The sequence below is a fragment of the Orcinus orca genome, chromosome 8, assembly GCF_937001465.1.
Source record: "Orcinus orca chromosome 8, mOrcOrc1.1, whole genome shotgun sequence".
In the NCBI taxonomy this organism is placed as follows: domain Eukaryota; kingdom Metazoa; phylum Chordata; class Mammalia; order Artiodactyla; family Delphinidae; genus Orcinus; species Orcinus orca.
This window is the reverse complement of record NC_064566.1, coordinates 4,611,472-4,625,427: the sequence shown is the minus strand read 5'-3', so window position 1 is coordinate 4,625,427 and position 13,956 is coordinate 4,611,472. Positions and strand designations below refer to the sequence as shown.

Here is a 13,956-nt window from a genome sequence, read left to right as displayed (position 1 = left end):
TGGAAGAGAGATTAAAAGAAATGGTCGCTAGTTACAGGGGCTCACGTATGTCTGCTTAGCATTACAGAAGGACAGAAAAGAGAAAATGGAAGACAGGTATATTTGGAGTGAGGATATCTCTGAGTTTTCTGGAACTGTTGAAAGTTGTGGATCCTCAGATTTCAGAAACCTAATGAACCCCAAAAAGGCAAATAAAAAGAAAAATTGAAGACAAAATTGTAAAAAGGCCAGAAGAAAAGACATTACCTAGACTAACCACTCACTTCATGTTAGAAATAGTGGAAAACAGTAGAATAATACCTTCGAAGCACTGAGAGAAAAACTGACAATCTAGAATTTTATACCTAGTCAAACTACGCTTACTCACCAAGGTCCAAGCTAGGCATATTTCTTTTCTTGCACCCACACCTTGCTGGGTGCTTTTATTTATTAACTCTGTCCCCTCTACTTTTTAAAACTCTATGTTGAAGATTTGTAGCTGTGTATCACCGAACACTCATTTTCTTCTTCCCCAAACATCAAGAAAGGGTTTCTACGCTTGCTGCTTATCCTTCCTCATCTCCTATTCTTTCTTTAACCTACTGCGCTCGGACCGTCTTCTCCATCCCCCTAACTCTCAAACAACCTCCTTAACCAGAAAGGCAAGGACCTCTTCACTGCATTTACCTCTCAGCAGCGTGTGACGCTATTATGCTCCAGAACCACATTCCCCACTTGCTATCAGACATTTCCACCTCCACCTCAGCGTGTCCACACCTTAACTCCTGACCTTCACCTTCAGCCCTCACTGTGCTCACTCTGTAGTCTCTCTGCATTCATGGTGTCCATCCACCCAGCAACATGACCCCTGAGTCATTTCTGACGATTACCTTTCTCTCTTTACTCACATCCAAGGGGTTAGCCAAGTCTACTGATTCTGGCTCAGAAATGTCTTTGCTAATTTTATTCTTGATACAAGTAAATCACATTTGTTGTAGTTTTTAAAAATGTAAATAAGCAAAAAGGAAAAATTACAATCACCCAGAATCCCACTCGCTAGAGATGATCATTTGGCAAATATATTTCAGAGTTTTTCTGTAAAACTATACATATTAAAATAAATACATGTTGTTTGGTTACATATAATATATAAAAAAAAGATCATATTCTATACACTGTTTCAATGTGCTTTTATTATGTAACAATGTCAGTAATCAATGTGACAGCTTGCTTTCATTACTTATCAATATAATGTTATGAGTGTTAATATTACATGTAAATAGCTTTACATGCCATTTTAATGACTGAACAATACCCCATTCTACAGTGGCATCATAATTTAGTTAATAATTCCCCTTATACTGAACATTCAGATTATCTTATATATTTTGGAATAATGAACAACACTACACAAGTGGCACTGGCCTCCTTCCTGTTCCGAGAACCGTGTACCCTCTCTCTCTTGCCACAGGGCCTTGGCACCTGCTGCTTCCTCTGCCTAGAACACTCTTATCAACCCACTTTCAATCTACCTCTGCCCCCTCATCCAACACCCCTCTTGTCCTCTGGGAAGCTTTCCTGGCTGTCATACCTGGTCAGCTCCCCCCGTCGCCCTCTGCCCATTGCTGCTCCTTTCCACCATGACCTCCACGTGTGTGATTGTTTTATTCATGTCTCTCTCCCCCACTAGACTGTGACTGCTGAGAGGGCAGGGACCATAACTCTCTTGCTCATTTCTGTCTTCCCTATTCCTGAAATCACAGGCATTCAAAAATACTTTGTGGAATGAATAAATGATGAGTGGAAAAAATGCTACAATGCGTATGTTTGAAATGTCTCTTAAATCTGTGGATTTTTTCTTCGTTGCTACCATCTCTGCCCTAGTTCAGGTCATCATCATCTTTTGTCTATACTGTTGTGATAGCCTCTTAACTTTCAACTTCCTCCACTTTGCCGTTAGGGCTAATTTCCTAAAACATATACCAGGCAAAAAGAAGCAAAGAAAAAGCGGTAATCAGAAAACACAAAAGTGGTATTGTGTATTTCTGGTGGGAATGTAAAATGGTGCAGTCACTGTGAAAACCCGTAAGGTGTTTCCTGAAAAAGTTAAACATAGAATTACCATATAATCTAGCAATTCCACTTCTAGGTATACACCCAAAAGAAATGAAAGCAGGGACTCAAGCAGATACTTGCACACCCATGTTCATAGGCAGCATTATTCACAACAGTCAAAAGGCAGAAACAACCCAAGTGTCCATCAACAGATGAACGGATAAACACGCGTGGTCTGTACATACAGTGGAATATTATTCAGCCTGAAAAAAATAAAGTACTGATACACGCTACCACATGGATGAACCCTGAAAACATCATGTTAGTGAGAGAAGCCAGACTCAAAAGGACAAATTTGTATGAAACCACTTACATGAGGTGCCTGGAATACGAGAACTAAGAGACAGAAAGTACAACAGAGGTTACCAGGGGCTGGGTCAAGGGGGTAATGGAAAGCTACTTGATGTGTGCAGAGTTTCCATTTGGGATGATGGTGATGGTTGCACAGCATCGTGACTGTGATTAATGTCACTGAATTATACATTTAAAAATGGTTAAAATGGTAAATTTCATGTTTTGCATATTTTACCACGATTTTAAAAAGCGAAAGGTGCAGAGAGCATGCGTGAAATGCTGCCGTTTTACTGGGGAAAGAAAAGAACTTCAATAGATAAACTTTAAGGCTTCAGAGGGAGACGCAAGAGGGAGGAGATATGGGGACATATGTATATGTATAGCTGATTCACTTCATTATAAAGCAGAAACTAACACACCCTTGTAAAGCATTTACACTCCAATAAAGATGTTAAAAAAAAGGCTTCAAAAAAAGGTGGTACAAATAATTCCACATATACTAATAATAAGACAAAGAATGCAAATGGATTTTTAAAGTCTATTAAAACATGGATTATTAGATTTGTTTTTTAAAAAGCCAACTATATTTAGATTACAGGAGACACACCTAAAACATAACTACCACACAGAAAGTATGAACATAAAGGGATGTTATGAGCACAACCTGCTAATACTAACCAAAGGAAATGTGGTATAGCAACATTAATACGAAACCAAAAAAAAAACACCAAATATAAAGCAAAAAGCAATAGGTTACAGAGATATATTTAACAGTCGTTGGAATAATTCACAAAAAAGATATAACAATCATGAATTTGTATAACCCTTCACTATAGACTCAAAATATACAAACCAAAACGGAATTATTCAGAGAACTAGTAAGTCCTACTTTGCCCAAACCTTTTCAGAGGCTAGAGAAAAAGAAGAGGGTCCAGTGGGAATGGGCAAGACTGCTAATGCATTTTATTAGGCAATTCAGCACTAAAACAAAAACCAAAGAAAATATGAGAAAGGAAAAGTACAGATCTATCTCACTCATGAAAAAGATACAAAAATCCTAAGCAACATATTGAAAACTAAATCTTGCAGTACATACAAAAGATAACATTAGTACATCATGATCAAATTGGGTTTAATCCCTGGTCTACAAGGGTGGATGACCATTAGAAAATGTTGTAATAGATCAAACTGTAAGATTAAAAGAGGAAAACAATCTGATCATTTCAATGAATGCAGGCAAAAAGGTTTTGATAAAATCACCACTCATTTATAATAAGAATTTAAAAAGAAAACCTCTTAGGAAACCAGGCATGGAAGGACACTTCCTTAGCTCGAAGTGGGCATGTGGCAGAGAAGGACCCACCCTCCCCTTACTCTGCCCCTTGCCAGCAACTCTGGTTGAGCATGTGGTCAACTCCGCTCAATTTCCACTCCGCTTCCCAGCTTCCTACCCGGTATGGTCTGACCACATGACTAGGTTCTGGCCAAAGGGATACGAGTGCAAGTGACTGTGGCAGTTTCTGGTTACGCCTTGGAAGGTAAGGAGTGTGCCTTCGCCCTCCTCTTCTTCTTCCCCAGTGGGTGGAATGCAAACGTGAGGGTGGCAGCTGGGGCAGCCTTCTTAGCCCACAGAACCGAACCACTCACCTGAGGATGGCAGAGCAGCTGATAAAGGAGGTGGAGACGCTGATACTGATCAGCTGCCCCAGAGCCCTGAAATGGTTGTCATTTAGAGTCTTTGAAATAGTGTCTAAGCATGTCTTCTACCTACTACAGAGCATCTCTCAAAAACCTCCAGCAAATATCTTATTTCGGGCAGGGTAAGGGAATTTTAGAAGTGTTTCTATTAAAATCAGGAGCAAGGCGATGCCAGCACCAGCACTTCCCTTCATCACCGCGCTGAGGTCCGAGCTAAGACTATAAGGCAAGGAAAAGGATGAGATAGGAAAGATACCATGGTCCTTCTCTGCAGGCAAGATGACTGTTTAAATACAAAGGTGGAGGAAATTCACAGGCGAATCACTACAACTAAGAAGCGGGATCCACGCAAGGAGCAGGATTAAGAACCCAGAACCAGACCCACATGTGTACTTCAGACCTCGACAGCTGACAGGGAACACACTGCACTTCGTGGGGGACCATATTACGGTTCTGCAGGAAGTGGTGCTAGAAAATTAATTGTACCTGTGGAAAAAAATAATTAGATTCCTACCTAATGCCACTCAGAAAAATCCATTTCAGGTGCAATAAGGCCTCAGTGACAAAAAGCAAACCTTTAAAACTTTTAGAAATAGCCTAATGACACATCTGTGTAACCTTGGGATATGGACAGATTTCTTAAACAGGGCACAAAAAGGCAATAATAATAAAGACATGTAAAAAAACTAATAAAGACACGTGATAATTTTGACTACATTAAATTGAAAACTTCTGTTCATCAAAAGTCACTGCTCACCTTCAGCCGTACGTATTGAGGGCCCAGGAGACATCGACCTCTTGCTACGGTGATACAGTCGTAAATAAGACACAGTCCTCCTTGTCATAAGACTTACGGTCGTGCTCTCTCTTGGGGTTAGAATGAGGGTCAGACAGGGTCGAAAACCCGTGTCTAGGGCCGGGATATACACCTTGGCCCCCAGCCAAACTTCCACTCCCTTCTACTACTCATGTGGGCTTCCCCTCCACGCAGAATTGCTTTCCTCTCCTAGTAGGCTCAGACTGGTCTGCTCCCCTTGGTAACAGCGATAGTGGCAGCCACAAGAAGAGAGCTGGAAAAGCATCACCCTCTCTGGTCTCAGGCTCCCCCGCTTGGTGGGTCAGTCAAGACAGAGGTAAGGGTTCCAAGTCTTCAGTGGAAGGAAATCTGACTGCCTGCAGCTTGATGAATGAGAGTGGATGGTGGTCTTTCAGGGCATGCCTCATTCCTGTGAGTTTACGCTCTGTCACCGTGCCATCTGCAGTCTAGGTATTCTCGTACAAGGTATTCGTGCTGTCCCCCTTCTTCAGTCTACTCTCACCATTGCCCAGGAAACCACATCTACAGCCATCACTTGAGGTTTGGTGGCCCCTCTCTTGGCTGTGAAATACCAAGGGAGCACCATCTGTTAAAGATGCTGTCCTTGAGGTACAGACAGTTTCAGTGCTGGCAGGCTGGCAACATTCCAGCACTCTGTGGGTAATCTTACTCTGTCACTTAATGAGAAGGTGATAATACTGTCAAGAAAATACCTGCGATACCCCGTGGTACAGTCACTTCTCACAAGCACATTGTATCCTAGAATTAGCTGTAGTGTTTGAAAAGATTTGAGATGATATATATTCGAAATTCACTCTTCATTCATTGGCACCCTGACAAATCCCCAGCTAGGAACACTTGAAAACATTGGAATAAATATTTGAAACGCTTTAGATGCATATTTGAACTGGTAAAAAAAATTAAAGAAATGCCTCAGAGATCAAAAAATGAAAGAGAAGCAAACACTCAGCGGGGTAAGCTACAGCTGAAGCCTGCAGCTATCTTAGGGCTCCGCTGATCCCAACAACCAAAGGCTTTGGTTTTAACTGTTACAGGGAGGAAGAGCAGGGGACGACAACAACCATAATAATGGCAAACAGAACATTTACAATATGCCAGGCATTGCTCTAAGTGCTCTATACACTCACACATGTGTTTACATATATTTAATATATTTACATACATTAATGCTCAAGGCATGGGATCAGCTCCAAGATCTACACATAAAGCTGGAACGGTAGAAGGTCTGTACCCAGTGGAAGAATGAACTAGGAAAAATGCCCTGCAAAAGAAAGGGCAAGAAAAATGCATGTGTGCCTTGCCTTGAGAGGAGGGGGCTCACTTGGGTTTGAGACCTGAATTCATATTAACTGTGTGGCCTAAAAAAAAAAGTCTTAGCCAAAAATTTTAGGTTGTCCAAATTGAAGGGCCATCAAGTCCCAAGTAGAAACAAACTCAGACTTTCTCTGAAGAAATGTACTCTCAAGCCAACCTCAAAGAATTCCCACATATAAAGTTCCAGTGATTATAATTCTCTCTCTCTCTCTCTCTCTCTCTCTCTCTCACACACACACACACACACACACACACAGAAAATCACAAAATACATGAGGTAACAAGCCATAATGAGTGAAAGATCGAGAGAAGAAACAAACACCAGAATCAGATAAGCAGAGACTTTAGTATTAGAATTATAAGCTATAGAATAGAAATCAAGTATTTATTATTCTAAAATATAAAAGAAGGGATCAAAAGTATAAGTAAGGAACAAGAGACTATAAAAAAATGACCATCCAGATTTGACCTTCTACTCCACAGAATTCTGGTTAATTCATTCTAGTTAATTAATTAATCCAATTAACCTGAGGCAGAGGCAAAGGCCATTTGAAGAAGCAATATTGGAGACTACCCAATCTATGATTAAAATCTTGATTTAGATTTGATTAGGGTGAAAAATTAGATAGTATAACTTCTCCCAACAAGTCCCACCCAGTATCTCAGCAAAAATTGAGTTGGAATGGAAGATGCTTAAAAAATTGAGTTTGGATTTGTTTAAAGTCGATACATGAAAGGGCTAATTAAAACTGCCATGGAAAAACCCTATACTCATAACATAAAGCCAATTCCTTCCTTCAGCGTGCTCGTGAAAGAGAAGAGCCCTTTCTCCACTCCACTGCAGAGGGTTCCTTATCACTCTATGAAATTATTGTCCAAAGGTTCAGAATTTAACACATGTCACTGCCTGTATCAAAAAACATCCTGATACAAAAGTGGGTTACAAATCAGTGTTTTAATAACCTAATCATGATGCAGTAAATCAATGTTTAAAATGCATAAAAATTATTAAGAAAATCATTTCCCACAGTGATGGAAAGGTAGGCATGAACTACTTATAAAATCTTAAAATCAATTTTTAATAATCAATAAATTTTCAATAAAATAATCACAAAACATTTATCTACCTTTTAATTAAGTTTACATCAACACCATTTTAATTATACAGATTAACTTTATCATTTAAAAATAATTCTCAGCTTTTTTTGGCTAATGGAACAACAACAACAAAAGGTTGGAGCACATGATTTCAGGTTTCGAGCATAATCAGCAAAGGGCGGCTCTAGCAAAGGGGGTGAGTGCAGAGTGGGCCCCTCCTCTCCCACAGCAAGAAGGCAATAGATAACCTTTCCAGACGTGGAAGCAAACTTCAGAAAGCCTGAAAACAGAAGTCACTAAAATGGTAGCTTCTAGGGAGGAGTCCAGAGAGTAGGGAGAGGTGGAGCAGGGTACTAGGACTTTCCGTCATATCAGATATAGTCACTGATTTTTACCCACGTGTATGTATCACTTTGATTTCTAAAAAATACAATAATGTGTTTTTCTCTTTATTAATGGCCAATTAGTAGTAATCATTCTTAACCTTTATCCAGGAGAGACTCCCAAATAAAGTAGGACAAATGCACTCCAAGAAAATTAGATTCCATTGCCTTGAACGTGGCTTAGCTGCGGGGAGTAAAGAGCTAAAGGAAGCCAGTGGTGATGCTTGCTAGCGAAGCAGTGAAGCCTGCTAGCGAAGCAGGCAACGGTGAACCCACCCCTGACTCGCTCCAGTGCGAGTGCCTGTGGCACACTGAGAGACAGAGTGGTGTTGCCACCAGCACCAGTTCACAGGTCTCTCCAAGAAGCTCCGCGAGGGTACATTTGCCCATTCCTTGGCCTTTCCAAAAGCAGTATTTCCAGAGATAATTGGTTCCTCAGTGACAGACTGATAACAACCAAACCGCGATGCACTGCTCAGAATGCTGTGTGTTAATTTATGGTGGAAATAACAACCCCTCCGGTGCCCATAATGTTTGCAGCCTCTACCCAGGGCCCCCTGCTCCTCGGGATGGAGTTACTGAGGAAGCTAAACGGCGGCGCTGAGTGTGCTAACAGAGGCGCAGCGTCACGGGGCACAACGGGAGGGTGCAAGCCCCCCGGCACACGGCCCACGGCCCACAGCACACAGCACGTCTCTGGAGAAGGCCGCACCCGTGGCCCCCAGCGACACTGCCTCCCTTCCCTGGACAGCACTGGAAACGCTCTGAGCCTCCTTTTCCTTTGTTCCAGTGCTGACCGAGCCCCCTTGTGATGATAAATTCTTTCTTTAGTGTGTCAAGTCACCGATTAATCTGGAAAGCTGCCTCTAGGCAGGAAGCTCTTTCTTGGACTTTTCCATTATGAGGTAATCAATAAGTTAAACCCTTCCTGGAGACTCATCTTATCTCCACGTCCTTAAGAGTTACCTCATTCTGTCCCCGGTCATAGTCTACACCTTGCCCTAGGCTTCATGGGTTATTCACAGGCTCCCCAGTCGCCAGCCCAGCCAGCAGCTTGGCAGCCCCCGTGCACAGGAAGCCGCGCCCACCCCCGGCTCTGTCCACTCTAGACTCTACCACCTGGTCCTCCACCGCATCAGAAGTTCCATCTGGGCCGGCCACTCCGGCTTGACAGTGTCGTGTGGTCCGGGCTTTGCCCTCTGCTCTCCTTCCTCCTCACCCAGCTGCATTTTTAGAGCTCCTGATCAGTGGTCTCCTGGCGTTTCCAACGTTCAGACAGGTACAGGCCTCGCATTCACAGACTAAACCAATGACAGCTCAGTATTCACATACAGTCAACCCTAGATTTCAACATTAACTTTAAAACATCAGATTTTTTCTCCATTTTGTTTTGTGAACCAAGTTTCATGGACTTCTGGATTTTTAGCCACGTCTGCACCCCCACATCACTGTCCCATCACTGGAGCTCTCAGTGACTTCAGCAGAAGCTCTGCAACGGAAGAATCATGTGGAGATGGTAGCTAGGGTTGTTAGACATCGGGCGAGGCGGCATCTCCCGTTCCATCACGTAACAAAGCTAGGCAGGCACTCAGGGCAGAAAGCAGCAGCCCAGAGCAGAGGCTGAGAGCGGCAGACCACACCAGTGAGAGTGTCCGCGTGACAGGGTGGGGACGGGGGTCGAGCGCACGGTGCCGTCAGTCGGGGTGGCTGGTCCGCTTCCTATTTCAGCCACACCACCCACCCCGGCCCATGATTCTGCTTCACAACCTGCCCTACCATGCTGCTGAGCGAGCCTCCAGGGAGCTGGCACCCCTGGGCGAGAATGTTTCTAAGAGGAATTCAATATAGAGTAAACCAATTCATCAAACTTTTAAAAACGAGGAGGTGGAAATGTTACAGTTAATGCTCAACAAGGATGCCGTGTTTAGCACTTGTCTGGGGCGCTAAACAAGGTAAACCTAAATCCAAGAAAATCACACCACTTGAGGTCCTTTTCTAGGTTAGTTGGTCAAGATAACACCAAAAGATCCCAACCAGGTTTATGCAGGAAGTGTGGCTTCTTGTTGCTCTGGTTTACAAGGAGCGTCAGGACCCAGCTGTGGAGTCTTAACTGTAACCTATACGCTCCTAGCCATTCAGGTCTGTCTAGACTCTGCTCCACTTACTGACGTCTAAATGACCTTATTTCTATTTAATAATGAAGGATTTGGGATTACTTACAATTTCAGACACTGTGATTTGGTACAGTTACATGGCTTTTTAGACTCTGTGTCCCATGAACTAACAGTTACTCTATAAAGATTAAAAAAGAAAATGTATTCAGATCGTTACTCTTTAAAAAGAGAGTTAGCTAAGCATCTGGTGTTTTTGAACGAATACTGAAAATCCCAACACCACAGAGTTATAGGTGTTATTTATCGGTGCCTGATCAGGAGGGGGTGCGGCACGCACATTCACACGTGGGGGCGCGAGCCTGGCCAGGTCCAGCTGCACGTCCAGGGACCCTATCGCTGTCTGCTCCCCGAGAAGCCTTCCCCGAGTTTCTTCCACTGATCTGTTTAAACCTCTACTGTGTGTGGCTCCGCACACCAAATAGCTTTTTAGTTTTATTTTCTGTATTTTCCAGAATCAGACGCTAACGGAAAGTAGGAATTAAAGACTAGCAGATAAACGGCTGTTCACATTGTCAGAGCTGTCCAGCTAGGATTACCGCCAGTATCAAAGCGTGTTTGGAATGTGTCATGTGGGCATTGGGGACCTCCCTCCTCACCATTCCTTTGGGGATTAGCCTAGAAGCCATCTCCAAGGGCGCAGGAGGAGGAGAGATGAGTGTGCGTTGGAGGCTGCTAAACCTGAGAGGCGGCTGTGGGTTAAGAAACCGGGACAAGTTCCCAAGGGCTGCTTAGAAGTGTTGCTTCTGAGGGGACTTGGGATGTTGGCCACGTGAGGCGGTGGGTAGATGTGGGGACAAGAAGGCGCACACGTGTCAAAACCCCGGCTGTGACTGGGGCTCTCCCTCCCTCCCTCCCTCGAGTTCGGCCACCTGCTCCCCGAGACGGCGTGTGCAGGCTTCGCCTCTGCAACCACTGGCTGCTTCCGGGCAGGGACACATCTTGGTCTCGGGTTTCCTACAGGAGCTGCTACAGTGCTTGGCACACACAGGGCTTGCTGACAGTCCCCTGTCACCCCACGGAGCACGGGAACTACCCTCGGCCTGTGCTCCGTGCCCTCACAAACACAACCGTCCCCAGTCAGGGCTGAGGCCGGTCTAAGCCTCAGCTCAGCCCACCCTCCCCTCTGCTCTGGCTGCTTCGCTCATCAGGGCTCCGCCACTCTTCTCACCGGCTCTGCTTCTGTTTCGTGACCCCGTCCTCCCCCATTTGAAACAGCAAATGGTAACTGACTCCTGGGTGAGCTGCTAAGTGTTCCTTCTTCTGGAGATGTCTCTCGTTTTTAAAATAATGTCCCCATACTATGTCACTGAATGCTATATTAATTTATTCTTCGTCTAGTCTAGTTCTCTCCTTTAGAGAGAGGAGAGTTGCAGCCTTCTACTCTCATGGGTGCCTGGAGGTGGCAGATCTGGCTACACTGCTCCTGGCCCACCCACCCTGGATCACACATGGGCTGTTCAGGGGAAGGGGACATGCGCACAGACTTCACTGCTCTTGCCCTCAGCCCTGCCTCTAAAATGGGGCACGGGGTGGCCTGGCACTACCTGTCCAGAGGAACCAAAACTCTTCTCTTTAAAAATGAGGTGGAGGTCCATGGAGACACTCCAGTGGTGACCTGCCACAATTGTGGAAGCAGAGAGGACAAGTCACTGAGTACCTACAGTGTCAGGAAGATGCCAACAGGCACTGACTAAGAGATCACCATGTGGCCAGGACTGTCATAAGAGCTTCAGGGGAACACCAAAAAATATATATTTTTTTAAATTTACAGTGCCTGTTCTAGAGGAATCCACCAAATAATTTGGGACATGAGATGATATAGACAATTGAAAAATTAGAGAACAGAAGATATTATATAATCAACTATCAAATTATATGATACTGATTGTAAATGACATAAAATTCAGGGGCAGTTTAATAGAGATGTAAAAACAAAACAAACTACTTCTGAAAGAAGTAGAACTTGACATTGACTTTCAAGGGTGTGAAGTTTTTTGTTATTCAACAAAAGGATGTTTCAGTTGAAAAGCAGCACGAGCAAAGACACCACATCAGGGATGAACACAGAGCGCCTGAGGGGACAGTAAAGGGACAAGTTCCTTGTAATGGACTAAACTGGGAAAAAACTTCCATGGCTCTAATAATGTTTGACTACTCTTTTTGCCAATCTGAAGAGTAAAGGGTTAGAAGAGATCTGGACAACTCTGCCTCAGAAAAGTATTATAAATAAACTGTACCACAGTTGAGATATGACCTTATCTTTAAGAAAAAATTTCCAGAGAAGCAGACTCTTGCATATTATAATGTTCCTTATGTCACCAAAAATAAAGGCCTCAATGATGTAACAAAATTCACATTAACGCCTGACTGATAATCAGATTGTTAAAGCTATGCAGAGTGACAGGACATGAATTTTTATTCATATGATAAGGTAGTTAATAAGTTAGCCAGGTCACCACCTATCTCTAAAGAATGACGATTGGGTGAATTCACCCATATGGACTGCTGGCCGTAAGGTCCAAGCGGGCCTGCTTTTACGTCGTCTACTATTTTAGAACGTTTAAACAGTATTGGGCTGACAGAATTTCCTTTCTGATGTCTTCAGACCTAGCTTGACCCTCTTATCTCGTGGAAGTTTAAAAAAAAAAAAAAAAGCCTAACAAAGAGGTAAAGAGGTCTAGCCAATTAGTTGTGGTTGGGAACTCATACAGAATGAGACAGGCAGCAAACAGTTTTCTGACAGCTCCCTCACCACAAATAATAAATTGGTAGAGATTCCAGCACACCGTCAGTACCATGGATGTTGAGATGAAAATCATCTGGCTGGTTCAGTGGTGTGACATCAAGTAATTATTTGCAGCAAAAAAATACAAAAACAAAGCTCATGTTGTTCCTGGCACATCACTTATAATAGAAAAATATTTTATGACCTGCATAATTCCTTCACACTAGAGAAAACCTAGTAGAGACTGGGAAGAAGGCAAGGGGAGGGTGGGAAAAAGGAGAAATACACTGCAGTGAAAACTTCCTCACTACTGCTCCTCTGTGGAAACGTGTATCAGCTGCAACACAGAGAAACCTCAAATGGCACGGTAGCTCTGAGAGCACACACTTGAACTAAAGTGTTAGAAACACCAAATTCCCTTGAATGCGCTAGACACGCTAAAGCACATGGTGGTGCAATACTGTTGGCCAGATGCTCCCAGATCACAAGAAAGATAAAGTGAGTATCTTCAGGACAGTAACGTCCTGGGTACATGGTGTAACACCATGCTGGCAGTATTACATAGCAGCAGAATCTAGAGGCTGCCCACAGAGTTGTTTTGTCCAGAAACATTAAGAGCCGTGATTCTAGAACCAATTACAGTGACAGCAGCCATACCCTCGCTGATCCATGGCTCAAGAGTGGAGGCAGGAGAAAGGCTCCTATAATCTTAGTCCATCAAATTAAGTGAGAGTCATTGACCAGCTCCGCAACCAACAGCTAAGACCGAAGCAGCAAGTCACACGAGCAACCGACACTCTTCAGCGACGTCGCGGAGGTGGAGTGTTGACTGAATCCCAGCAAGTCTCCAGAACTCCACCTGAGCCTCTCACACTGCCCCGGACAACCGTCCTCACGCTCAGCAGCGCCGCGGTGGGGATGTGCCTGACGGTGGACACTTCAGGAGCCCGGAGGCTCCAGAGGCTACAGTCTACGTTTCCTAAATTGCCTGCCCTGACTTCTTTCGGGTCCTCAGATGTACATCTGCATTAGGCTGTGTGCCCCAAAACTTCGGAAGGCAGGAAGAGACAGATCTCCATCACCAACGAAAGGGTTCCGTGAACAGAAAGGGCTGCCCCATCTACTAATAGCACATGAATGTTACTCTTTAACTCAACAAAGAGTTTCAACCGGCTTGGTTAGTTTAATTAGTTACGATTATAGACATGACTTTAAAATGGCAAGACGAAGCCCCAGATAAGAGCAGCCACGTCCACCTGGAGACTGTGTGCCTCGCCCCTGCCATTGAACGTGAACTGACAGAACAGGGAAGGCAGCGGGCAGAGGCAGCCATAAAGG

The 13,956-nt window shown here is 43.9% G+C and overlaps 1 protein-coding gene across 5 annotated transcripts in view; it reads right to left on the bottom strand.

The window, feature by feature from the left end:
- The window catches only part of TESMIN (testis expressed metallothionein like protein), a 38,823-nt gene that overhangs the window by 12,960 nt on the left and 11,907 nt on the right, over positions 1–13,956 (bottom strand). For 4 of the 5 annotated variants that reach the window (XM_049712984.1, XM_049712987.1, XM_049712985.1 and 1 more), the window contains one exon: positions 9,940–10,011. The exons of the other annotated variant lie outside the window; for it this stretch is intronic. In XM_049712984.1, coding sequence (XP_049568941.1) covers positions 9,940–10,011 — 72 coding nt within the window. The remainder of the gene's footprint in view (positions 1–9,939; positions 10,012–13,956) is intronic. 5 annotated transcript variants of the gene reach the window in all.